General features: G+C 38.7%; 1 protein-coding gene across 2 annotated transcripts in view; it reads left to right on the top strand.

The window, feature by feature from the left end:
- Window positions 1-23785, top strand: part of LOC125235234 (1-phosphatidylinositol 4,5-bisphosphate phosphodiesterase) — a 216569-nt gene that overhangs the window by 150956 nt on the left and 41828 nt on the right. Inside the window, exon 6 of one of the 2 annotated variants that reach the window (XM_048141724.1) lies at window positions 3280-3359. In XM_048141724.1, coding sequence (XP_047997681.1) covers window positions 3280-3359 — 80 coding nt within the window. Of the gene's footprint in view, window positions 1-3279; window positions 3360-4372; window positions 4453-23785 lie in introns of both variants that reach the window. The other variant, XM_048141723.1, reaches the window with a different exon arrangement.

Raw genomic sequence — 23785 nt, 5'->3', positions numbered from 1 at the left:
ACATTTTTGTAACGGGGAAACCAAAAAACGCGGCTGTCCGACATTCGTCGATATAAAGAATGGATCTTTATTATTGCGACCCCTATGTAATTTTTTTTATAATTACCATGAATAACCTGTTATTGAAGTTTTAAATATAATAAGTATAAATTAGTTACACTAAATCAAAATTAAATTGTTACGCAATACAACATGTTTTTATAGGATTTCCTATTTTATATCTTTGTTTCGAGCAGTGACCCAGTGGACATAGCTGTCCCTCACTTTTGTATGAAAAAAGTGTATCTTCCACTGGGTCACATATTATTTTAATCAAAAAAGGAACGGTTTCTAATTTATCTCGGATCGGGTATGTAAAGTAAAATAAGGATCTTCATTCACGACGGCCAGGTTTAAACTCACAAAAGTAGAGCTAATAATAAGTAAGGGTAATTCTTGCAAAAAGCAAGAAAAATTTTTATGACGTTTACTACGCTTTCCAGTATGTACAGTAACGCATTCTCGCGTGATCTGTGCTTTACCTAATATGATTTTTCATTTTTAGGGTTCCGTACCAAAAAGGTACAACAGGAACCCTTATGGTGCGATTCTGTCCGTCTGTCTGTTCGTCTGTCACATTCCTAAATATCTCGAGAATTACTAATGCTATCAACTTGAAATTTGGAATAGTTGTGAACATTGTAAACCTCTACAAATAGAAAGTATAATTTTTTTTAATATATTAATTTTAATTGTAGAAAATGGCCAAAATGAAAGGGGGGCAAACTGTAAATTTCAAGTTACTAGGTCAAGTGGGGTATCGTTGGAAAAAGCTCAAATTGAACGTAAATAAGCTATTTTTTATAATTTTTTTGTTGTGGAAAAAAAAGAATTTTGAAGGAAAATGTAAAAAAAAATACCGTTCCCACCCCTTATCTCCGAAGTTTACCAATGAAAAATTATGAAAATTTTAGTAAACATTGGTTTTATGCTATATAATACAGGAAAAATATAATCGTGTTTGTATTTTGAATATTTTTTTTAATTCACAAAAAACTTTTCAGATTTTTACTTTCAATTTACCCACCCTTGCGGATGTATATCGTACTTCAAATTAATACGAGATGTTACGTAAACCATCTTCTGTCCAATAAAGTAAAAACTGTTTAAATCGGTTAATATTATAAAGAATTATCCCTGAAAAACCAGGTCGCGCAAATTAGTTAGCAAATTGACCGGGAGATGGCGCTATACACAATAATACTCATTAGTGCCTATACTTTTGTCTTCTAGTCAAGTCATTAGAGTTATATGAAAATATGAGATTATTTTTACTAGGTAGTTTGAAAGAAAGTTTGTACGGAACCCTCGGTGGGCGAGTCCGACTCGCACTTGGCCGGTTTTTTTTTAAATTACCTCCTCCTTTTTAAACTAGTTCTATGCCTTTACACCTGTCCTGAATAATCAAGATAAGTCCTTGCACGTTTAGACTGTTTAGTAGACAAGGAAACCAGATGGCAAGCCGTAAACGGGTCACGGGTCACAGTTATTGTCGCCCAAACGGTGCAATTTCACCAAATATGGCCCCCAATAAAGGTTTTGTCCGTGAAACGGGAGATAATAAGTGGGAATCTTTTAGATATTATGGTGCTATAATAATAGTCACGGTACAAATAAATATATAAATAATTTGTCGAGTTTGAAAATGTTTCCGTTCTCGGTTTCGATAGTTCTAATAATGTTTGCATTCATCATTCATTTCATATATTATACTATTACATGCCTCTGAATGCATGAATATAGCAAACCTTCTATGAAAATCTTAAATTCCCTGTAGGTATATTTAGTCGTGGAATCTGAGGGTACACAAACTGATTACAGATTAGATTTATCTTATCCTATTGTAAGTACAAACTTTTAGAGCAGTCTAGCTAGTTGCTTTAAAATGAGAACGTATTAACCTGCGTTTGTATGAAGAACTCCCTGACAAGGGTTGTTAGGAATGATTAAAAGAAAACATTCAACTTGGAAAACATGGGACCACCCTTTTCATTCCGTCAAACATTAATGAATAGAAAAAGGTTAAAATACAAGTACAGATATCATATAATTAAATATACGGAACGAAGAAGAAATAAATAAAGATGGTAAAGCGCAAAAAGTTGAAAGACCCTTCAAAAGAGGGTTAAACCCTCTTCAGCCTGTACAGAATTTCAGCACTTTGTCTCTTACACGCCTACTATAATAGAAAGGGATGGATGATTTACGACATAGCTTTATAGTTTAGCACATAACTTGTGTGAATTTGTTTTGGGATCAGTAGTAAGTCGGCAAACAATAAGTCTAACCCCCTTATTGATAAACGTGTACTAAAGTTAATAAGCCACTTATAATCGTTTGTCCCTTTCCGATGTATTGGTATGATTGAATGAGAAGAACGATTTTTATTGACTTGTCAACTTTAGTAAACTTTTATGAATAAGTATAAAGGTTCGGTTCGTGACTGTAACAGCGTTGCTTCAGCGAAAAGTCAAAAAATGATGATGTCATTGTGAATTCACAAAAAGGCCTGTCGTTTAGTCGACTATTTCGACTAATACGTTTTCCGACGCTTCGGTTTCTATGGCAAGCATTTCTTCACCTGTCAGAAAATTAAGTGCCGGATGCTCCCGGCCCTGAATGAATCATCTTTAATGCAGAATTTGAGTAGAATTTCAGTAGTTTATACAATATCAAGGTGAATTGCCTGGGCCAACACTGCAGCAACAACAACATTGCTACAGTCATCCTCCGAATATAACCTTCTACTTCTACTCAGCTTGCCCCATTGCTGAATATAGGTCTCTTTAATGCTGTATATGCTGTACTTGTTTATTACGTCTGTCTATTGTATATTTTTCTTTGTTTTTTTTTTTTTTTTTATTATAAATGGGCTTACTCTTGACCACAGACTAGCCAAAGGCAAAGACGTGGCCTACGATGGAGTGAGCTCGCCCAGAAGATGCCTGTTCACTCTTGATACTTGATTTTAATACTTGTCATGCTTTGTTCCTCTACTTTCATCGAAACATTAGCGCTGGAAACCATCGGCATCATGAGTCGAGACTTTTCCTATTCTATGTTTTCTGTTTTTTTATAATTCTCTCTGTATTTGTGCTTACACGTACATTATATCTATTCTTTTCTTTTATTCAAAAAAACATTTTCTTTACATTTTTTATTTTCATTCCGTTCTCCCAACGAACTTTATTTTCCCCTTCATTTCATGGGTTTCCCAATGTCTAACGTGTTTTGCGTAAGGTATGGCTGGAAGGCCTGAGGCGGATCACCCACAATGTGAAAGCAAACAACGTGTGTCCGATGACGTGTCTCAAGAAGCAGTAAGTCGCGTGGCATGCCTGCCGCATGGCTTTGTGTGTAGGTTGTTAGGTTCAACCAACAAGTAAAATGTTCAGATGATCGGCTATCAACTGTTTTTCTAGAAACTATTCAGAAGATTGTCGACTGTCAACTGTTTTTCTAGAAACTTCCTACAGCACACAGATGGGCTTATTGACACCGCGCGCGGACTCGCATACGATTTTAGTTATATTGCAGACTGCTGAGGTTTACTAAAACTCGTATGCGAGTTCTCGCACCGCTTAAATAGGTCCATAAAATTTGGAAAGAACTGCCTCCCGTGGCGTTTCGCAAAAATTGAAATCTGATCCGTCTCTCTTTCACTCTCGAAAATTGCAGTAGAAAGGTAGACCACAAAATTTTAACAACAGGCTCTCTGTTAGCCAACTGCATTGATGCATCAATATCATAAATATCTCTATACATAATATAGGTATTGCAGTGTAACATAATTACATAAAAGAATTTAAATAAGGAGCCTCCGTTCAAGATTTCATGACGGTTTTGAGTGACGTGGCGGGCAGTCGGTATTCAAAATCGTAAGCGGAAGTAACCAAGTTAACAATATGTGCGAGCGGAAATCATGAAAATGAATAAAACATTATTATGTTGGTAGGAAGTGCCTTCAAAATAATCTGAGTATTTTACTTGTTGGTTGAATACGATTTTGGTTGGTTGAATATTATCTAAATATTGTCTTTGTTTTGGGATATTATTTACGCTTTGACGTATTTTCTAGTTTTTATGTTGCGTAACTTGCGTACAATTAAAAACTTTTGTAAGAAGTCCGTCTAAGATAACTTTGCACCGACTTGGCAGATATGTCACCGCCAGAAGCCACTTATTTCCACAATATTTTGACGTTCGTGATGTTTCTGTTAACGAACTAAATCTTACTTTGTCATGAGTTTTATGCAATTTTTTTACTGTACGCAAGTTTTCTAGCACGTTATTAATTGCATGTTCATTGTTTGTTTATCGCTTTCTGCTAAAGGTATGGCAGGAGGGGCTCCGAGCTATCACCCACAACAGCAAAATCAACAATGTCTGTCCAAGAACCAACCTTATGAAACAGTACGTACTCATTTTTACTTCCTGTAGCTTTATTTTGAAATTACACAAATAAGCTAAACTTATTTACGTCTGCGTTGCGAGCGATACTGCATAATATTAAAAAAAAAGGAAAAATTGAATAAACACCGGTGAGATTCGAATTTGCGATCTGAGCCCCGTGGCTTCCATTGCTCAGTTGGTTATAGCGACTGGACCGGCAATGTAGTAAGTCGCAGGTTCGAGTCCTGCAGGAGCGGTCTGAATTTTTCCCTTTAATTTGACAATAATACACAAATACTCGTTCCAGATTTTAGGCAATATTTAACGCATACTGTGACCGAAATGGCCAAAACTCATTTGTAAATTACAAAAAGCTTTTGAAAGCGGAATTAAAAAAACAGGTGCGTAAAACAGCGATGATGCCGTCTATAAATTTTAAAAAGCTTACTTAATATTGACGGGTCTATATTAATTCGCATAACTGAATACTCCTAATATGAATTGGCATACCATTTATTACGCATAATGTTTAATACGCATATCATTATTTCGCATAACAGATTTCGTATAATGCTAATGCGCATAATGTAAATTGTTATAACGATGAATTGGTATAAGTATAATAAGCATAACTTTGTTTCGTAGAATGTTTAAATGGCATACAAGAAAATTATATTTTCACCACACTAACGGGTAACGGCTTACTTTTCTGTTCGAAAATAGATAGCAAAATTGCATTTTATCCACAAGAGTTCAAAGTAATTTCATACAGATTTTAACTTGATGTCTTAAGCTAGCTGATAGAATTTTACCCATAAATGATGATTTTGAATCATAAATATTGAAGAAATCGATGGACTTGATTTAGTTTGATGTTTTATAGTCAGTATTTTGTTCGACTTGGGGTGGTGACAAATTTGGTTTTCAAACTCGGTGGCAATGTTTAACGTGCCGTACGAAGGTTAATGTGCCTTGAAACCCTCGCAACGCTCAAGATTCCACTTTTTGAACCACTCGCTACGCTCGCGGTTCAATATGGAATCTTCCGCTTGCTCAGGTATCAGTATCGGCACGTGCGATCAGCGAAAATCTGAACGATGAAATATTATTATTTAAATACTATCCATTTTCAATTTCTTTAGTAAGGTACAGCGGGGCAAATCTAGACTTGTAACTAAGCCATTTTTTCCATTATTACACTATTTCCATTATTCCATTATTACATGTACCCACTGAACACGCCTACTACATAACTGGTAGACACTCTATTTTCTGAAAAACACTTATGAAAAACGAAAAAACTTAATAAGTAATGTATAAATAAAATAAAGACTCCTTAACTCAAATAATCCTTTTAATTTAAGATTAGCAGATAAGTTCATAAATGCATGTATGTTTCTTAAAAATAAACAGTTTTTTTTAATAATGCAAACATTGTAAAACATGGAAGAAATTGACCAGTTACATTTGCCCCCCACTCGAGATTGGCCCCGCTGTACCTTACTTACCCCTATTTTTTTCATGCTTAATAAGTGAGACAGTATAAGATTAAACACTCAAAATCGAGCGCTCGTAATTGGAAAATCAGGCTCTGATTGATACAATCGCTTTCTCCATACAGTTAGTAAGTATGGCAATTCGTTTTAGGATAATTAAAGTTATACGAAATAATAGTATGCAAATTTCAATTATGCAGATTCATTGTTATGCGAAATAAGAATTATGCATTTTTAATATTATGCTTATTCAATGTTATGAACAATTATGTTATGCCAAATCTGTTATGCGAATTCAAATTATGCGAATTAATGATAGGCGAAATAGAGGGCACCCAATATTGACCTACATTCAGGGATAGCATAAAAAGTATAAAAACCACGTGTTTTTATTTTTTTCATCGTCGTTATGAGAAAAGTTTAGCGACACGTAGGGCGGGAAGCAATTTCTAGCCCCTGGGAGGATTTAATGCAAAAAATAACAAGATTAGAGGACGCTGTGTTACATAGATAAGCTTCAACTTTTCATGCATTTCAGCTGTGGATGATAACAAAACAAAAACAACTGGGTTTATTTTAGGGAGTTATTTTCTCGCCTTTCCTCAACAGTAAAATGGTGCAGAAATAAAGCAAACTCATTGCTGCTACAAATATCAATTATAGACGTTAAACTTTCGAGAGACATACGGGGTAGGCAGAGCACATGAACTACTAAGTTTCAGTGCCACTCTTGGCAAAAAGGGTTTAAATAAATCCAAATTGTTACATGGCAGTGACAAGTTGCCAGCCTCTCACCTGCGCCACTATTTAACCCATATCCCACAGTCGACTCCTACGACACTCACGGGAAGGAAGGGGGTGGAGAAATTCTCAAATATTTCATCAATATACGGTTGTGTTCACATTATTATATCGCGAGTGTTGCAACATGTTTCGGGTCCTATATATGCCTGAGGTGAGGACGGGTCTCCTAAATGACCCGAAACATATCGAACCAATCGCGATTTAATAACGTGAGCACAACCGTGAGTGTGCACGGGAAAACGTCCCACTTTATTGGTTTAAAAAAAAGCCGGTTTGTCAGTTTATTCATATAAAGATACAAGTAAATTTCGTCTTAATGGTAACCGACAAAGTGGGCCGTTTTACTAAATACACTCACGTACATTGATTAAATAGTAATAACAGTCGAAAAATCGAATGTTTGAGGTTAAATGTATTTTTATCTTATAAAAATTTCGCTTTCTAAAAAATACAAACAATATTTATTATTTATACATACAATTACACAGGATCTTTTGAAGAATCCTAAATAAACTCCCTCATTTATAAGAATTCCAGAGATTCCCCATTTCTCCATGTTTGATGTTCCGTTTGTAAAGAAAAGAAAAATATAAAAATCCAAATAAATACGGGGCTGTCGAATTCTTTTGTGGACTATGGATGAATTTTTACTTTGGACGTGAAAAAGGCCGAAAAAAAATATTTTCTTACAGGATTTTGTTTATCTTCGTATGTTTATCCGTTCATTTATCATCATTATATTGTTTTTACATGAATAAGATATGTTTAAAGTATACAGAAACATTGCTAAAACATTGCTAAGTATTACATTTACCCCCTTATTCATAAACGTACTCTAAAGTTATCAAGCCGATAAAGTTCGTTTGTCCTTTTCTATCACGCCAATACGTCGGAAAGGGACAAGCGAACTTTATCGGCTTGATAAATTTAGAGTACGTTTATGAATAAGGGGGTAAGTATGTACGTAACACAAAACAAAAGAGACTCGCTCCTGCAGGCAAACTGTTCATACAGTATTGACTGCTCATTTTTAACACGCTTTTATTAGGTCGTCGTGTATGTAACTATGTATGTAATGGAATCTAAGGAAGCTAATTTAACCATCTTCCAGGAGTCGTAGCGTAATGAAAATTGGCAGCTATATGTAGTTCCGATGACAATACAATAATATGGCACTGTTGAGCTGATCTGATGATGGAGTCGGAAGATATGAACTGGAACTACATGATGGAACATCGTATCATAGCCGTTTTTGGGTTTCTTAGAAAAGTCTTGTAATGAACTTTGACTACAATTAGGTTTCAAGGTCTGATGATGAAGCCGAAAGATATGAACTGGAACTACATGATGGAACATCGTATCATAGCTGTTTTTGGGTTTCTTAGAAAAGTCTTGTAATGAACTTTGACTACGATTAGGTTTCAAGGTCTGATGATGGAGCCGGAAGATATGAACTGGAACTACATGATGGAACATCGTATCATAGCTGTTTTTGGGCTTCTTAGAAAAGTCTTGTAATGAACTTTGACTACGATTAGGTTTCAAGGTCTGATGATGGAGCCGGAAGATATGAACTGGAACTACATGATGGAACATCGTATCATAGCTGTTTTTGGGCTTCTTAGAAAAGTCTTGTAATGAACTTTGACTACGATTAGGTTTCAAGGTCTGATGATGGAGCCGGAAGATATGAACTGGAACTACATGATGGAACATCGTCATAGCTGTTTTTGGGCTTCTTAGAAAAGTCTTGTAATGAACTTTGACTACGATTAGGTTTCAAGGTCTGATGATGGAGCCGGAAGATATGAACTGGAACTACATGATGGAACATCGTATCATAGCTGTTTTTGGGCTTCTTAGAAAAGTCTTGTAATGAACTATGACTACGATTAGGTTTCAAGGCCTGATGATGGTGCCGGAAGATAAGAACAGAAAAAAAAAGGGGGGGGGGGGCTCGAGGGGGAAGCATGAAAGAAAGATCAACGTAGTATTTAAAATAAGTTGGGTTAGCGTTTTCTTGTGACCTTTCAGAGCAAACAAAGGGGGGCTCGGGGGGCGAAGCCCCCGCCTAAAAGAAAGATAAACGTTGTATTTAAAATAAGTTGGGTTAGGGTTTTCTTGTTACCCTTAAGAGCAACGAAAAGGGGGCTCGGGGGCGAAGCCCCCGCATAAAAGAAAGATTAACGTAGTATTTAAAATAAGTTGGGTTAGCGTTTTCTTGTGACCTTTCAGAGCAAACAAAGGGGGGCTCGGGGGGCGAAGCCCCCCGCATAAAACAAAGATCAACGTTGTATTTAAAATAAGTTGGGTTAAGGTTTTCTTGTGATCTTTAAGAGTAAAGAAAAGGGGGGCTCGGGGGCGAAGCCCCCGCATAAAAGAAAGATCAACGTAGTATTTAGAATAAGTTGGGTTAGCGTTTTCTTGTGACCTTTAAGAGCAAAAAAGGGGGCTCGGGGGCGAAGCCCCCGCATAAAAGAAAGATCAACGTTGTATTTAAAATAAGTTGGGTTAAGGTTTTCTTGTGATCCTTAAGAGTAAAGAAAAGGGGGGCTCGGGGGCGAAGCCCCCGCATGAAAGAAAGATTAACGTAGTATTTAGAATAAGTTGGGTTAGCGTTTTCTTGTGACCTTTAAGAGCAAACAAAGGGGGCTCGGGGGCGAAGCCCCCGCATGAAAGAAAGATCAACGTAGTATTTAAAATAAGTTGGGTTAGCGTTTTCTTGTGACCTTTAAGAGCAAACAAAGGGGGCTCGGGGGCGAAGCCCCCGCATAAAAAACGTTGTATTTAAAATAAGTTGGGTTAGCGTTTTCTTGTGACCTTTAAGATAACAAATGGGGGCTCGGGGGCGAAGCATAAAAGAAAGATCAACGTTGTATTTAAAATAAGTTGGGTTAGCGTTTTCTTGTGACCTTTAAGAGCAAACAAAGGGGGCTCGGGGGCGAAGCCCCCGCATAAAAGAAAGATAAACGGTATTTAAAATAAGTTGGGGGGCGAAGTAACCCCGCATAAAAGAAAGATCAACGTTGTATTTAAAATAAGTTGGGTTAGGGTTTTCTTGTGACCCTTAAGAGTAACGAAAAGGGGGCTCGGGGGCGAAGCCCCCGCATAAAAGAAAAATCAACGTAGTATTTAAAATAAGTTGGGTTAGCGTTTTCTTGTGACCTTTAAGAGCAAACAAAGGGGGGGCTCGGGGGGCGAAGCCCCCCGCATGAAAGAAAGATCAACGTAGTATTTAAGATAAGTTAGGTTAGCGTTTTTTTGTGACCTTTAAGAGCAAACAAAGGGGGGCTCGGGGGGCGAAGCCCCCCGCACAAAAGAAAGATAAACGTTGTATTTAAAATAAGTTGGGTTAGGGTTTTCTTGTTACTCTTAAGAGTAACGAAAAGGGGGCTCGGGGGCGAAGCCCCCGCATAAAAGAAAGATTAACGTAGTATTTAAAATAAGTTGGGTTAGCGTTTTCTTGTGACCTTTAAGAGCAAACAAAGGGGGGCTCGGGGGGCGAAGCCCCCCGCATAAAAGAAAGATCAACGTTGTATTTAAAATAAGTTGGGTTAGCGTTTTCTTGTGACCTTTAAGAGCAAACAAAGGGGGGCTCGGGGGGCGAAGCCCCCCGCATGAAAGAAAGATCAACGTTGTATTTAAAATAAGTTGGTTTAGGGTTTTCTTGTGACCCTTAAGAGTAACGAAAAGGGGGGCTCGGGGGCGAAGCCCCCCGCATAAAAGAAAGATCAACGTAGTATTTAAAATAAGTTGGGTTAGCGTTTTCTTGTGACCTTTAAGAGCAAACAAAGGGGGCTCGGGGGGCGAAGCCCCCGCATGAAAGAAAGATCAACGTAGTATTTATAAGTTAAGTTGGGTTAGGGTTTTCTTGTGTAATCGGCTACCTTTAAGAGTTAAGAGCAAACAAAGGGGGCTCGGGGGCGAAGCCCCCGCATAAAAAAGAAAGATCAACGTTGTATTTAAAATAAGTTGGGTTAGGTTTTCTTGTGACCTTAAGAGCAAACATAAAGGGGGGGCTCGGGGGCGAAGCCCCCGCATAAAAGAAAGATCAACGTAGTATTTAAAATAAGTTGGGTTAGCGTTTTCTTGTGACCTTTAAGAGCAAACAAAGGGGCTCGGGGGCGAAGCCCCCGCATAAAAGAAAGATCAACGTTGTATTTAAAATAAGTTGGGTTAGCGTTTTCTTGTGACCTTTAAGAGCAAACAAAGGGGGGCTCGGGGGCGAAGCCCCCGCATAAAAGAAAGATCAACGTTGTATTTAAAATAAGTTGGGTTAGGGTTTTCTTGTGACCCTTAAGAGTAAAAGAAAAGGGGGCTCGGGGGCGAAGCCCCCCGCATAAAAGAAAAATCAACGTAGTATTTAAAATAAGTTGGGTTAGCGTTTTCTTGTGACCTTTAAGAGCAAACAAAAGGGGGGCTCGGGGGGCGAAGCCCCCGCATGAAAGAAAGATCAACGTAGTATTTAAGATAAGTTAGGTTAGCGTTTTCTTGTGACCTTTAAGAGCAAACAAAGGGGGCTCGGGGGCGAAGCCCCCGCACAAAAGAAAGATAAACGTTGTATTTAAAATAAGTTGGGTTAGGGTTTTCTTGTTACTCTTAAGAGTAACGAAAAGGGGCTCGGGGGCGAAGCCCCCGCATAAAAGAAAGATCAACGTAGTATTTAAAATAAGTTGGGTTAGCGTTTTCTTGTGACCTTTAAGAGCAAACAAAGGGGGCTCGGGGGCGAAGCCCCCGCATGAAAGAAAGATCAACGTTGTATTTAAAATAAGTTGGTTTAGGGTTTTCTTGTGACCCTTAAGAGTAACGAAAAAGGGGGCTCGGGGGGCGAAGCCCCCCCGCATAAAAGAAAGATCAACGTAGTATTTAAAATAAGTTGGGTTAGCGTTTTCTTGTGACCTTTAAGAGCAAACAAAGGGGGGCTCGGGGGGCGAAGCCCCCGCATGAAAGAAAGATCAACGTAGTATTTAAAATAAGTTGGGTTAGCGTTTTCTTGTGACCTTTAAGAGCAAACGAAAAGGGGGGGCTCGGGGGCGAAGCCCCCGCATAAAAGAAAGATAAACGTTGTATTTAAAATAAGTTGGGTTAGGTTTTCTTGTGACCTTAAGAGTAACGAAAAGGGGGCTCGGGGGCGAAGCCCCCGCATAAAAGAAAGATCAACGTAGTATTTAAAATAAGTTGGGTTAGCGTTTTCTTGTGACCTTTAAGAGCAAACAAAGGGGGCTCGGGGGCGAAGCCCCCGCATAAAAGAAAGATCAACGTTGTATTTAAAATAAGTTGGGTTAGGTTTTCTTGTGACCTTTAAGAGCAAACGAAAAGGGGGGCTCGGGGGCGAAGCCCCCGCATAAAAGAAAGATCAACGTTGTATTTAAAATAAGTTGGGTTAGGGTTTTCTTGTGACCCTTAAGAGTAACGAAAAGGGGGCTCGGGGGCGAAGCCCCCCCGCATAAAAGAAAAATCAACGTAGTATTTAAAATAAGTTGGGTTAGCGTTTTCTTGTGACCTTTAAGAGCAAACAAAGGGGGGCTCGGGGGGCGAAGCCCCCCGCATGAAAGAAAGATCAACGTACTATTTAAGATAAGTTAGGTTAGCGTTTTTTTGTGACCTTTATTTAACGCGGCGCTACGACATTTTAATAAGTTCGGCTACGGTTAGACGTTTTCTTGTGACCTTTAAGAGCAAACAAAACAAAGGGGGGCTCGGGGGCGAAGCCCCCGCACAAAAGAAAGATAAACGTTGTATTTAAAATAAGTTGGGTTAGGGTTTTCTTGTTACTCTTAAGAGTAACAAAGGGGGGCTCGGGGGGCGAAGCCCCCCGCATAAAAGAAAGATTAACGTAGTATTTAAAATAAGTTGGGTTAGCGTTTTCTTGTGACCTTTAAGAGCAAACAAAGGGGGGCTCGGGGGGCGAAGCCCCCGCATGAAAGAAAGATCAACGTAGTATTTAAGATAAGTTAGGTTAGCGTTTTCTTGTGACCTTTAAGAGCAAACAAAGGGGGGCTCGGGGGCGAAGCCCCCCGCACAAAAGAAAGATAAACGTTGTATTTAAAATAAGTTGGGTTAGGGTTTTCTTGTGACCTTAAGAGTAAAAAAGGGGGCTCGGGGGCGAAGCCCCCGCATAAAAGAAAGATCAACGTTGTATTTAAAATAAGTTGGGTTAGCGTTTTCTTGTGACCTTTAAGAGCAAACAAAGGGGGCTCGGGGGCGAAGCCCCCGCATGAAAGAAAGATCAACGTAGTATTTAAGATAAGTTGGGTTAGGTTTTCTTGTGACCTTTAAGAGCAAACAAAAAGGGGGGCTCGGGGGCGAAGCCCCCGCACAAAAGAAAGATAAACGTTGTATTTAAAATAAGTTGGGTTAGGGTTTTCTTGTTACCTTAAGAGTAACGAAAAGGGGGCTCGGGGGCGAAGCCCCCGCATAAAAGAAAGATCAACGTAGTATTTAAAATAAGTTGGGTTAGCGTTTTCTTGTGACCTTTAAGAGCAAACAAGGGGGCTCGGGGGCGAAGCCCCCGCATAAAAGAAAGATCAACGTTGTATTTAAAATAAGTTGGGCAATGGTTTTTCTGTGACCCTTAAGACCAAATAAAGGGGGTTCGGCAAAAAAGAAATACTTAAATTTTGCTTGAATTAGTTGAAATGTGACAATATTTTCTAATCGAGTCAAACAAAATCCCACTAGCTGAGAGCTTCAAAACAATGTATGGCTAAAGTATGTCTCTCTAATGTCTTCAAAAAGTCCGCGATGGCACATGTCTATATTGTCTATCTTTTACGGATAACTTACTAGGTATAAACATTTTTATGATAATACCGTAATAAGAAGGTAGCCGCTAGTTATTATTAAGTAGCAATTAGCAATAAGTACACGTTAAGCCACAAATGGCATGTAAAATCCGCCTACTTGAAATAAATTTATGTATAAATGTTAAAAGTATTTCATTATTAATGACTAAAAAGTATAAAATAAATTAATAGTTTAAAAAACACTATAAAACACGCTTTTATAAATGCACGTAAAAGCCAAAAATAAATTATGGATCGTTCAAGTTGTCTCTATTTGTGAGCTGAAGTTTAAAAACTATGTGCTTTTAATTATAATATTTGATTGTAAAAGCGTGGGGCGCTGGAACAGGAAAGACTTTCTTGTAAACAAATACTAATCCGAACTTCCTGGCGAATGAAGTTGCATCATAACGTTTACATATGCCGCCTAAGGGTTACCAAAGAGAACCAAAGATATCTCGTCCACGAACAAGAACTCTGCATCCTGTCACTGTAGACACTTTCCCCTTTTGTACTTTGATTACCGGAATAAAGCGGCGTTCTAAGTGTCGGTGACTGTCGACTCTCCTCGCTACTAGCGCATATTTTGTCTGAGTTCGACAAACTGGTACCTACTTTGAACACTGACTTTTAATTGATTTGACTGTTTAATGTAGAACCTACTAGTCATAGCAACTCCAGTTAGCGCGTCAATCTGTGTAACCTCCTTCCCGTAACATAGCATAATTTGATTTATCAGCAAGTTATACAAAAAGTCTTTCCTGTTCCAGCGCCCCACGCTTTTACAATCAAATATTATAATTAAAAGCACATAGTTTTTAAACTTCAGCTCACAAATAGAGACAACTTGAACGATCCATAATTTATTTTTGGCTTTTACGTGCATTTATAAAAGCGTGTTTTATAGTGTTTTTTAAACTATTAATTTATTTTTTAACACGCTTTTATTAGGTCGTCGTGTATGTAACTATGTATGTAATGGAATCTAAGGAAGCTAATTTAACCATCTTCCAGGAGTCGTAGCGTAATGAAAATTGGCAGCTATATGTAGTTCCGATGACAATACAATAATATGGTACTGTTGAGCTGATCTGATGATGGAGTCGGAAGATATGAACTGGAACTACATGATGGAACATCGTATCATAGCCGTTTTTGGGTTTCTTAGAAAAGTCTTTGTAATGAACTTTGACTACAATTAGGTTTCAAGGTCTGATGATGAAGCCGAAAGATATGAACTGGAACTACATGATGGAACATCGTATCATAGCTGTTTTTGGGTTTCTTAGAAAAGTCTTGTAATGAACTTTGACTACGATTAGGTTTCAAGGTCTGATGATGGAGCCGGAAGATATGAACTGGAACTACATGATGGAACATCGTATCATAGCTGTTTTTGGGCTTCTTAGAAAAGTCTTGTAATGAACTTTGACTACGATTAGGTTTCAAGGTCTGATGATGGAGCCGGAAGATATGAACTGGAACTACATGATGGAACATCGTATCATAGCTGTTTTTGGGCTTCTTAGAAAAGTCTTGTAATGAACTTTGACTACGATTAGGTTTCAAGGTCTGATGATGGAGCCGGAAGATATGAACTGGAACTACATGATGGAACATCGTATCATAGCTGTTTTTGGGCTTCTTAGAAAAGTCTTGTAATGAACTTTGACTACGATTAGGTTTCAAGGTCTGATGATGGAGCCGGAAGATATGAACTGGAACTACATGATGGAACATCGTATCATAACTGTTTTTGGGCTTCTTAGAAAAGTCTTGTAATGAACTATGACTACGATTAGGTTTCAAGGCCTGTTGATGGTGCCGGAAGATAAGAACAGAAAAAAAAGGGGGGGGGGCTCGGGGGGGAAGCATGAAAGAAAGATCAACGTAGTATTTAAAATAAGTTGGGTTAGCGTTTTCTTGTGACCTTTCAGAGCAAACAAAGGGGGGCTCGGGGGGCGAAGCCCCCGCACAAAAGAAAGATAAACGTTGTATTTAAAATAAGTTGGGTTAGGGTTTTCTTGTTACCCTTAAGAGTAACGAAAAGGGGAGCTCGGGGGGCGAAGCCCCCCGCATAAAAGAAAGATTAACGTAGTATTTAAAATAAGTTGGGTTAGCGTTTTCTTGTGACCTTTCAGAGCAAACAAAAGGGGGCTCGGGGGCGAAGCCCCCGCATAAAAGAAAGATCAACGTTGTATTTAAAATAAGTTAGGTTGAGGTTTTCTTGTGATCCTTAAGAGTAAAGAAAAGGGGGCTCGGGGGCGAAGCCCCCGCATGAAAGAAAAATCAACGTAGTATTTAGAATAAGTTGGGTTAGCGTTTTCTTGTGACCTTTAAGAGCAAACAAAGGGGGGCTCGTTGTATTTAAAATAAGTTGGGGGGCGAAGCCCCCGCATGAAAGAAAGATCAACGTAGTATTTAAGATAAGTTAGGTTAGCGTTTTCTTGTGACCTTTAAGAGCAAACAAAAGGGGGCTCGGGGGCGAAGCCCCCGCACAAAAGAAAGATAAACGTTGTATTTAAAATAAGTTGGGTTAGGGTTTTCTTGTGACCTTTAAGAGCAAACAAAAGGGGGCTCGGGGGCGAAGCCCCCGCATAAAAGAAAGATTAACGTAGTATTTAAAATAAGTTGGGTTAGGTTTTCTTGTGACCCTTAAGAGTAACGAAAAGGGGCTCGGGGGCGAAGCCCCCGCATAAAAGAAAATCAACGTAGTATTTAAAATAAGTTGGGTTAGCGTTTTCTTGTGACCTTTAAGAGCAAACAAAGGGGGCTCGGGGGCGAAGCCCCCGCATGAAAGAAAGATCAACGTAGTATTTAAGATAAGTTAGGTTAGCGTTTTCTTGTGACCTTTAAGAGCAAACAAAGGGGGCTCGGGGGCGAAGCCCCCGCACAAAAGAAAGATAAACGTTGTATTTAAAATAAGTTGGGTTAGGGTTTTCTTGTTACTCTTAAGAGTAACGAAAAGGGGGGCTCGGGGGGCGAAGCCCCCCGCATAAAAGAAAGATCAAAGTTGTATTTAAAATAAGTTGGGTTAGCGTTTTCTTGTGACCTTTAAGAGCAAACAAAAGGGGGGCTCGGGGGGCGAAGCCCCCGCATGAAAGAAAGATCAACGTAGTATTTAAGATAAGTTAGGTTAGCGTTTTTTTGTGACCTTTAAGAGCAAACAAAGGGGGCTCGGGGGCGAAGCCCCCGCACAAAAGAAAGATAAACGTTGTATTTAAAATAAGTTGGGTTAGGTTTTCTTGTGACCTTAAGAGTAACGTAAAGGGGGCTCGGGGCGAAGCCCCCGCATAAAAGAAAGATCAACGTAGTATTTAAAATAAGTTGGGTTAGCGTTTTCTTGTGACCTTTAAGAGCAAACAAAGGGGGCTTGGGGGCGAAGCTCGGGGGCGAAGCCCCCGCATAAAAGAAAGATCAACGTTGTATTTAAAATAAGTTGGGCAATGGTTTTTCTGTGACCCTTAAGACCAAATAAAGGGGGTTCGGCAAAAAAGAAATACTTAAATTTTGTTTGAATTAGTTGAAATGTGACAATATTTTCTAATCGAGTCAAACAAAATCCCACTAGCTGAGAGCTTCAAAACAATGTATGGCTAAAGTATGTCTCTCTAATGTCTTCAAAAAGTCCGCGATGGCACATGTCTATATTGTCTATCTTTTACGGATAACTTACTAGGTATAAACATTTTTATGATAATACCGTAATAAGAAGGTAGCCGCTAGTTATTATTAAGTAGCAATTAGCAATAAGTACACGTTAAGCCACAAATGGCATGTAAAATCCGCCTACTTGAAATAAATTTAGGTATAAATGTTAAAAGTATTTCATTATTAATGACTAAAAAGTATAAAATAAATTAATAGTTTAAAAAACACTATAAAACACGCTTTTATAAATGCACGTAAAAGCCAAAAATAAATTATGGATCGTTCAAGTTGTCTCTATTTGTGAGCTGAAGTTTAAAAACTATGTGCTTTTAATTATAATATTTGATTGTAAAAGCGTGGGGCGCTGGAACAGGAAAGACTTTCTTGTAAACAAATACTAAACCGAACTTCCTGGCGAATGAAGTTGCATCATAACGTTTACATATGCCGCCTAAGGGTTACCAAAGAGAACCAAAGATATCTCGTCCACGAACAAGAACTCTGCATCCTGTCACTGTAGACACTTTCCCCTTTTGTACTTTGATTACCGGAATAAAGCGGCGTTCTAAGTGTCGGTGACTGTCGACTCTCCTCGCTACTAGCGCATATTTTGTCTGAGTTCGACAAACTGGTACCTACTTTGAACACTGACTTTTAATTGATTTGACTGTTTAATGTAGAACCTACTAGTCATAGCAACTCCAGTTAGCGCGTCAATCTGTGTAACCTCCTTCCCGTAACATAGCATAATTTGATTTATCAGCAAGTTATACAAAAAGTCTTTCCTGTTCCAGCGCCCCACGCTTTTACAATCAAATATTATAATTAAAAGCACATAGTTTTTAAACTTCAGCTCACAAATAGAGACAACTTGAACGATCCATAATTTATTTTTGGCTTTTACGTGCATTTATAAAAGCGTGTTTTATAGTGTTTTTTAAACTATTAATTTATTTTTAACACGCTTTTATATTATTAGGTCGTCGTGTATGTAACTATGTATGTAATGGAATCTAAGGAAGCTAATTTAACCATCTTCCAGGAGTCGTAGCGTAATGAAAATTGGCAGCTATATGTAGTTCCGATGACAATACAATAATATGGTACTGTTGAGCTGATCTGATGATGGAGTCGGAAGATATGAACTGGAACTACATGATGGAACATCGTATCATAGCCGTTTTTGGGTTTCTTAGAAAAGTCTTGTAATGAACTTTGACTACAATTAGGTTTCAAGGTCTGATGATGAAGCCGAAAGATATGAACTGGAACTACATGATGGAACATCGTATCATAGCTGTTTTTGGGTTTCTTAGAAAAGTCTTGTAATGAACTTTGACTACGATTAGGTTTCAAGGTCTGATGATGGAGCCGGAAGATATGAACTGGAACTACATGATGGAACATCGTATCATAGCTGTTTTTGGGCTTCTTAGAAAAGTCTTGTAATGAACTTTGACTACGATTAGGTTTCAAGGTCTGATGATGGAGCCGGAAGATATGAACTGGAACTACATGATGGAACATCGTATCATAGCTGTTTTTGGGCTTCTTAGAAAAGTCTTGTAATGAACTTTGACTACGATTAGGTTTCAAGGTCTGATGATGGAGCCGGAAGATATGAACTGGAACTACATGATGGAACATCGTATCATAGCTGTTTTTGGGCTTCTTAGAAAAGTCTTGTAATGAACTTTGACTACGATTAGGTTTCAAGGTCTGATGATGGAGCCGGAAGATATGAACTGGAACTACATGATGGAACATCGTATCATAGCTGTTTTTGGGCTTCTTAGAAAAGTCTTGTAATGAACTATGACTACGATTAGGTTTCAAGGCCTGATGATGGTGCCGGAAGATAAGAACAGAAAAAAAAGGGGGGGGGGCTCGAGGGGGGAAGCATGAAAGAAAGATCAACGTAGTATTTAAAATAAGTTGGGTTAGCGTTTTCTTGTGACCTTTCAGAGCAAACAAAGGGGGGCTCGGGGGGCGAAGCCCCCGCATAAAAGAAAGATAAACGTTGTATTTAAAATAAGTTGGGTTAGGGTTTTCTTGTTACCCTTAAGAGTAACGAAAAGGGGGCTCGGGGGCGAAGCCCCCGCATAAAAGAAAGATTAACGTAGTATTTAAAATAAGTTGGGTTAGCGTTTTCTTGTGACCTTTCAGAGCAAACAAAGGGGGCTCGGGGGCGAAGCCCCCGCATAAAAGAAAGATCAACGTTGTATTTAAAATAAGTTGGGTTAGGTTTTCTTGTGATCCTTAAGAGTAAAGAAAAGGGGGCTCGGGGGCGAAGCCCCCGCATGAAAGAAAGATCAACGTAGTATTTAGAATAAGTTGGGTTAGCGTTTTCTTGTGACCTTTAAGAGCAAACAAAGGGGGGCTCGGGGGGCGAAGCCCCCCGCATGAAAGAAAGATCAACGTAGTATTTAAGATAAGTTGGGTTAGCGTTTTCTTGTGACCTTTAAGAGCAAACAAAGGGGGCTCGGGGGCGAAGCCCCCGCATAAAAGAAAGATAAACGTTGTATTTAAAATAAGTTGGGTTAGGGTTTTCTTTTTGACCTTTAAGAGCAAACGAAAAGGGGGCTCGGGGGCGAAGCCCCCCGCATAAAAGAAAGATTAACGTAGTATTTAAAATAAGTTGGGTTAGGTTTTCTTGTGACCCTTAAGAGTCAACGTATTTAAAAAACGAAAAGGGGGCTCGGGGGCGAAGCCCCCGCATAAAAGAAAGATCAACGTAGTATTTAAAATAAGTTGGGTTAGCGTTTTCTTGTGACCTTTAAGAGCAAACAAAGGGGGCTCGGGGGGCGAAGCCCCCCGCATGAAAGAAAGATCAACGTAGTATTTAAGATAAGTTAGGTTAGCGTTTTCTTGTGACCTTTAAGAGCAAACAAAATAAGTTGGGGGGGCTCGGGGGCGAAGCCCCCGCACAAAAGAAAGATAAACGTTGTATTTAAAATAAGTTGGGTTAGGGTTTTCTTGTTACCTTAAGAGTAACGAAAAGGGGGCTCGGGGGCGAAGCCCCCGCATAAAAGAAAGATTAACGTAGTATTTAAAATAAGTTGGGTTAGCGTTTTCTTGTGACCTTTAAGAGCAAACAAAGGGGGCTCGGGGGCGAAGCCCCCTCATAAAAGAAAGATCAACGTTGTATTTAAAATAAGTTGGGTTAGCGTTTTCTTGTGACCTTTAAGAGCAAACAAAGGGGGGTTCGGGGGGCGAAGCCCCCCGCATGAAAGAAAGATCAACGTTGTATTTAAAATAATTTGGTTTAGGGTTTTCTTGTGACCCTTAAGAGTAACGAAAAGGGGGCTCGAGAGCGAAGCCCCCGTATAAAAGAAAGATCAACGTTGTATTTAAAATAAGTTGGGTTAAGGTTTTCTTGTGATCCTTAAGAGTCAAAGAAAGGGGGCTCGGGGGCGAAGCCCCCGCATGAAAGAAAGATCAACGTAGTATTTAGAATAAGTTGGGTTAGGGTTTTCTTGTACCCTTAAGAGTAACGAAAAGGGGGCTCGGGGGCGAAGCCCCCGCATAAAAGAAAGATCAACGTAGTATTTAAAATAAGTTGGGTTAGCGTTTTCTTGTGACCTTTAAGAGCAAACAAAGGGGGGCTCGGGGGGCGAAGCCCCCCGCATAAAAAAAGATCAACGTTGTATTTAAAATAAGTTAGGTAATGGTTTTTCTGTGACCCTTAAGACCAAATAAAGGGGGCTCGGCAAAAAAGAAATACTTAAATTTTGTTTGAATTAGTTGAAATGTGACAATATTTTCTAATCGAGTCAAACAAAATCCCACTAGCTGAGAGCTTCAAAACAATGTATGGCGAAAGTATGTCTCTCTAATGTCTTCAAAAAGTCCGCGATGGCACATGTCTATATTGTCTATCTTTTACGGATAACTTACTAGGTATAAACATTTTTATGATAATACCGTAATAAGAAGGTAGCCGCTAGTTATTATTAAGTAGCAATTAGCAATAAGTACACGTTAAGCCACAAATGGCATGTAAAATCCGCCTACTTGAAATAAATTTATGTATAAATGTTAAAAGTATTTCATTATTAATGACTAAAAAGTATAAAATAAATTAATAGTTTAAAAAACACTATAAAACACGCTTTTATAAATGCACGTAAAAGCCAAAAATAAATTATGGATCGTTCAAGTTGTCTCTATTTGTGAGCTGAAGTTTAAAAACTATGTGCTTTTAATTATAATATTTGATTGTAAAAGCGTGGGGCGCTGGAACAGGAAAGACTTTCTTGTAAACAAATACTAATCCGAACTTCCTGGCGAATGAAGTTGCATAAGAACATAACGTTTACATATGCCGCCTAAGGGTTACCAAAGAGAACCAAAGATATCTCGTCCACGAACAAGAACTCTGCATCCTGTCACTGTAGACACTTTCCCCTTTTGTACTTTGATTACCGGAAAAAAGCGGCGTTCTAAGTGTCGGTGACTGTCGACTCTCCTCGCTACTAGCGCATATTTTGTCTGAGTTCGACAAACTGGTACCTACTTTGAACACTGACTTTTAATTGATTTGACTGTTTAATGTAGAACCTACTAGTCATAGCAACTCCAGTTAGCGCGTCAATCTGTGTAACCTCCTTCCCGTAACATAGCATAATTTGATTTATCAGCAAGTTATACAAAAAGTCTTTCCTGTTCCAGCGCCCCACGCTTTTACAATCAAATATTATAATTAAAAGCACATAGTTTTTAAACTTCAGCTCACAAATAGAGACAACTTGAACGATCCATAATTTATTTTTGGCTTTTACGTGCATTTATAAAAGCGTGTTTTATAGTGTTTTTTAAATTATTAATTTATTTAATACTACGTCGGTGGCAAACAAGCATACGGCCCGCCTGATGGTAAACGGTCACCGTAACCTATGGACGCCTGCAACTCAAACAGTGTCATACTAGTATAACCCGGAAACCTTCAAATCAAGAGTGAACAGGCATCTTCTGGGCGACCTCACTCCATCGTAGGCCACGTCTTTGCCGGCTAAACATGTAAGCCCATTTATAATAATAATAAAAAAACAGTTTTGCAGGGAAGTGTACAGTCAAGTGTAAAAATATGGGTGTACTGTAACACATGTTACTCAAAAATATGTCCCATATCTCAGTCAGGTGTAATGAGAGCGAAGTACCATTTTTATGAGACGATTTTTTCGATACACATTTTTGTACTTTACTGTACTACATAGACTAAGACACTATGTTATGTTTTAATAATTGAAATGAGTAAAAAAATAGTGTAGTACAGAAACACGCTACTCACATTTAAAAACTGTAATATGACCTCAAAATGTTTTGAAAACCACTGAGCCTTCAAAAGAGCACAATTTAAAATACAGAAATAGTTTCCTTTGAGAAAATACTTGCGTCCACAGTATTTTAACTTGCAACGAAACAAAAATTATATTTCAATCCAAACACGTAGCTAATTTCAGTAATTTCACACTCCGAACAGCTAAAAAGTAATCCAATTGTACAAAATCAAATTACTTTAGTTCGGAACACTGATTGCAGACAAAAAGAAACTAGCCTCCCGACTGCAGCGCGAGCTTTATTTGACTTGCCAAAACTGATATTTCGTGTTGATTCTCCGTTGTTGTGGAAAAAATCGCAAGTTGTCGAATAGGTTCAATCAACTGTCAAAATTAAGTATTCCACAATCAGGTGACAGGTGTGACAACAAACCAAACTTTTAAGAACTCCTTATTCGTAATATAACCTAACCACAAAATTAAAATTTAGAAAAAAACCCTGACCGCGACATAGTAGACTGATTTTCATGAAACATGGCTAAGCACACTCCCGACTTACTCAGCTGACAAAAAAAAACAAATCCAAATCGGTTCATCCATTCAGGAGCTACGATGCTACAGACAGACACACACACAGACAGACAGACAGACAGACAGACAGACACACACAGACAGGCACGTCAAACTTATAACACCCCGTCGTTTTTGCGTCGGGGGTTAAAAACAAAGGATTTGTATAACATTATTTGTTTTTTTTTTATTACATAATACTGTTTGACTGTACAGAATCACCAGAAATTATGCGACTTTGAACATGTCACAGTTAATGCGAGTACACTACAGGGTACGTAGCCAAATGCACAAACGCTCACGATAATATCTGTTTCGTAGCTATCTATTTATCTCTATCGCTCTTGTGTATTGGCGCGACAGTGTCAGACTGCATTTTTGTCGGCTACGCCGGCAAAATAGAAGACTTCCTACAAAACCGAAGTTAGACAGCAGTTCAGGGCTGACTCTTTCGACTATTTAGGATTTAGGGTTATCAAAAATCACTTGATTATTTAATCTGTGGTAGCGCGCTGGACGAAAGGGACTTCAAATTGCCCTAATAATTGCTACGTAGCAATGCAAGTAATGGAACTACTGGCGCGGGTCGAATAAGGCAGTTTTGTGGCTCCTAATTTAGTTCCACTTTGAGTCGTAGTTGGGTTTGAGTTGGACGGCGCTGTTGAGTTAAATTCACTGTTTGTTCGCAAATATTCGAGAAAGTTGGGAATGGAGGGGGCTTGTAAACTGATTCTCTAGAATAGCATGGAATATAAAAAAGGCGCGAAAT

This window comes from Leguminivora glycinivorella, chromosome 17, assembly GCF_023078275.1.
Source record: "Leguminivora glycinivorella isolate SPB_JAAS2020 chromosome 17, LegGlyc_1.1, whole genome shotgun sequence".
NCBI lineage: Eukaryota > Metazoa > Arthropoda > Insecta > Lepidoptera > Tortricidae > Leguminivora > Leguminivora glycinivorella.
The sequence above is the reverse complement of the archived record's forward strand: the minus strand, read 5'-3'. Positions and strand labels throughout refer to the sequence as shown.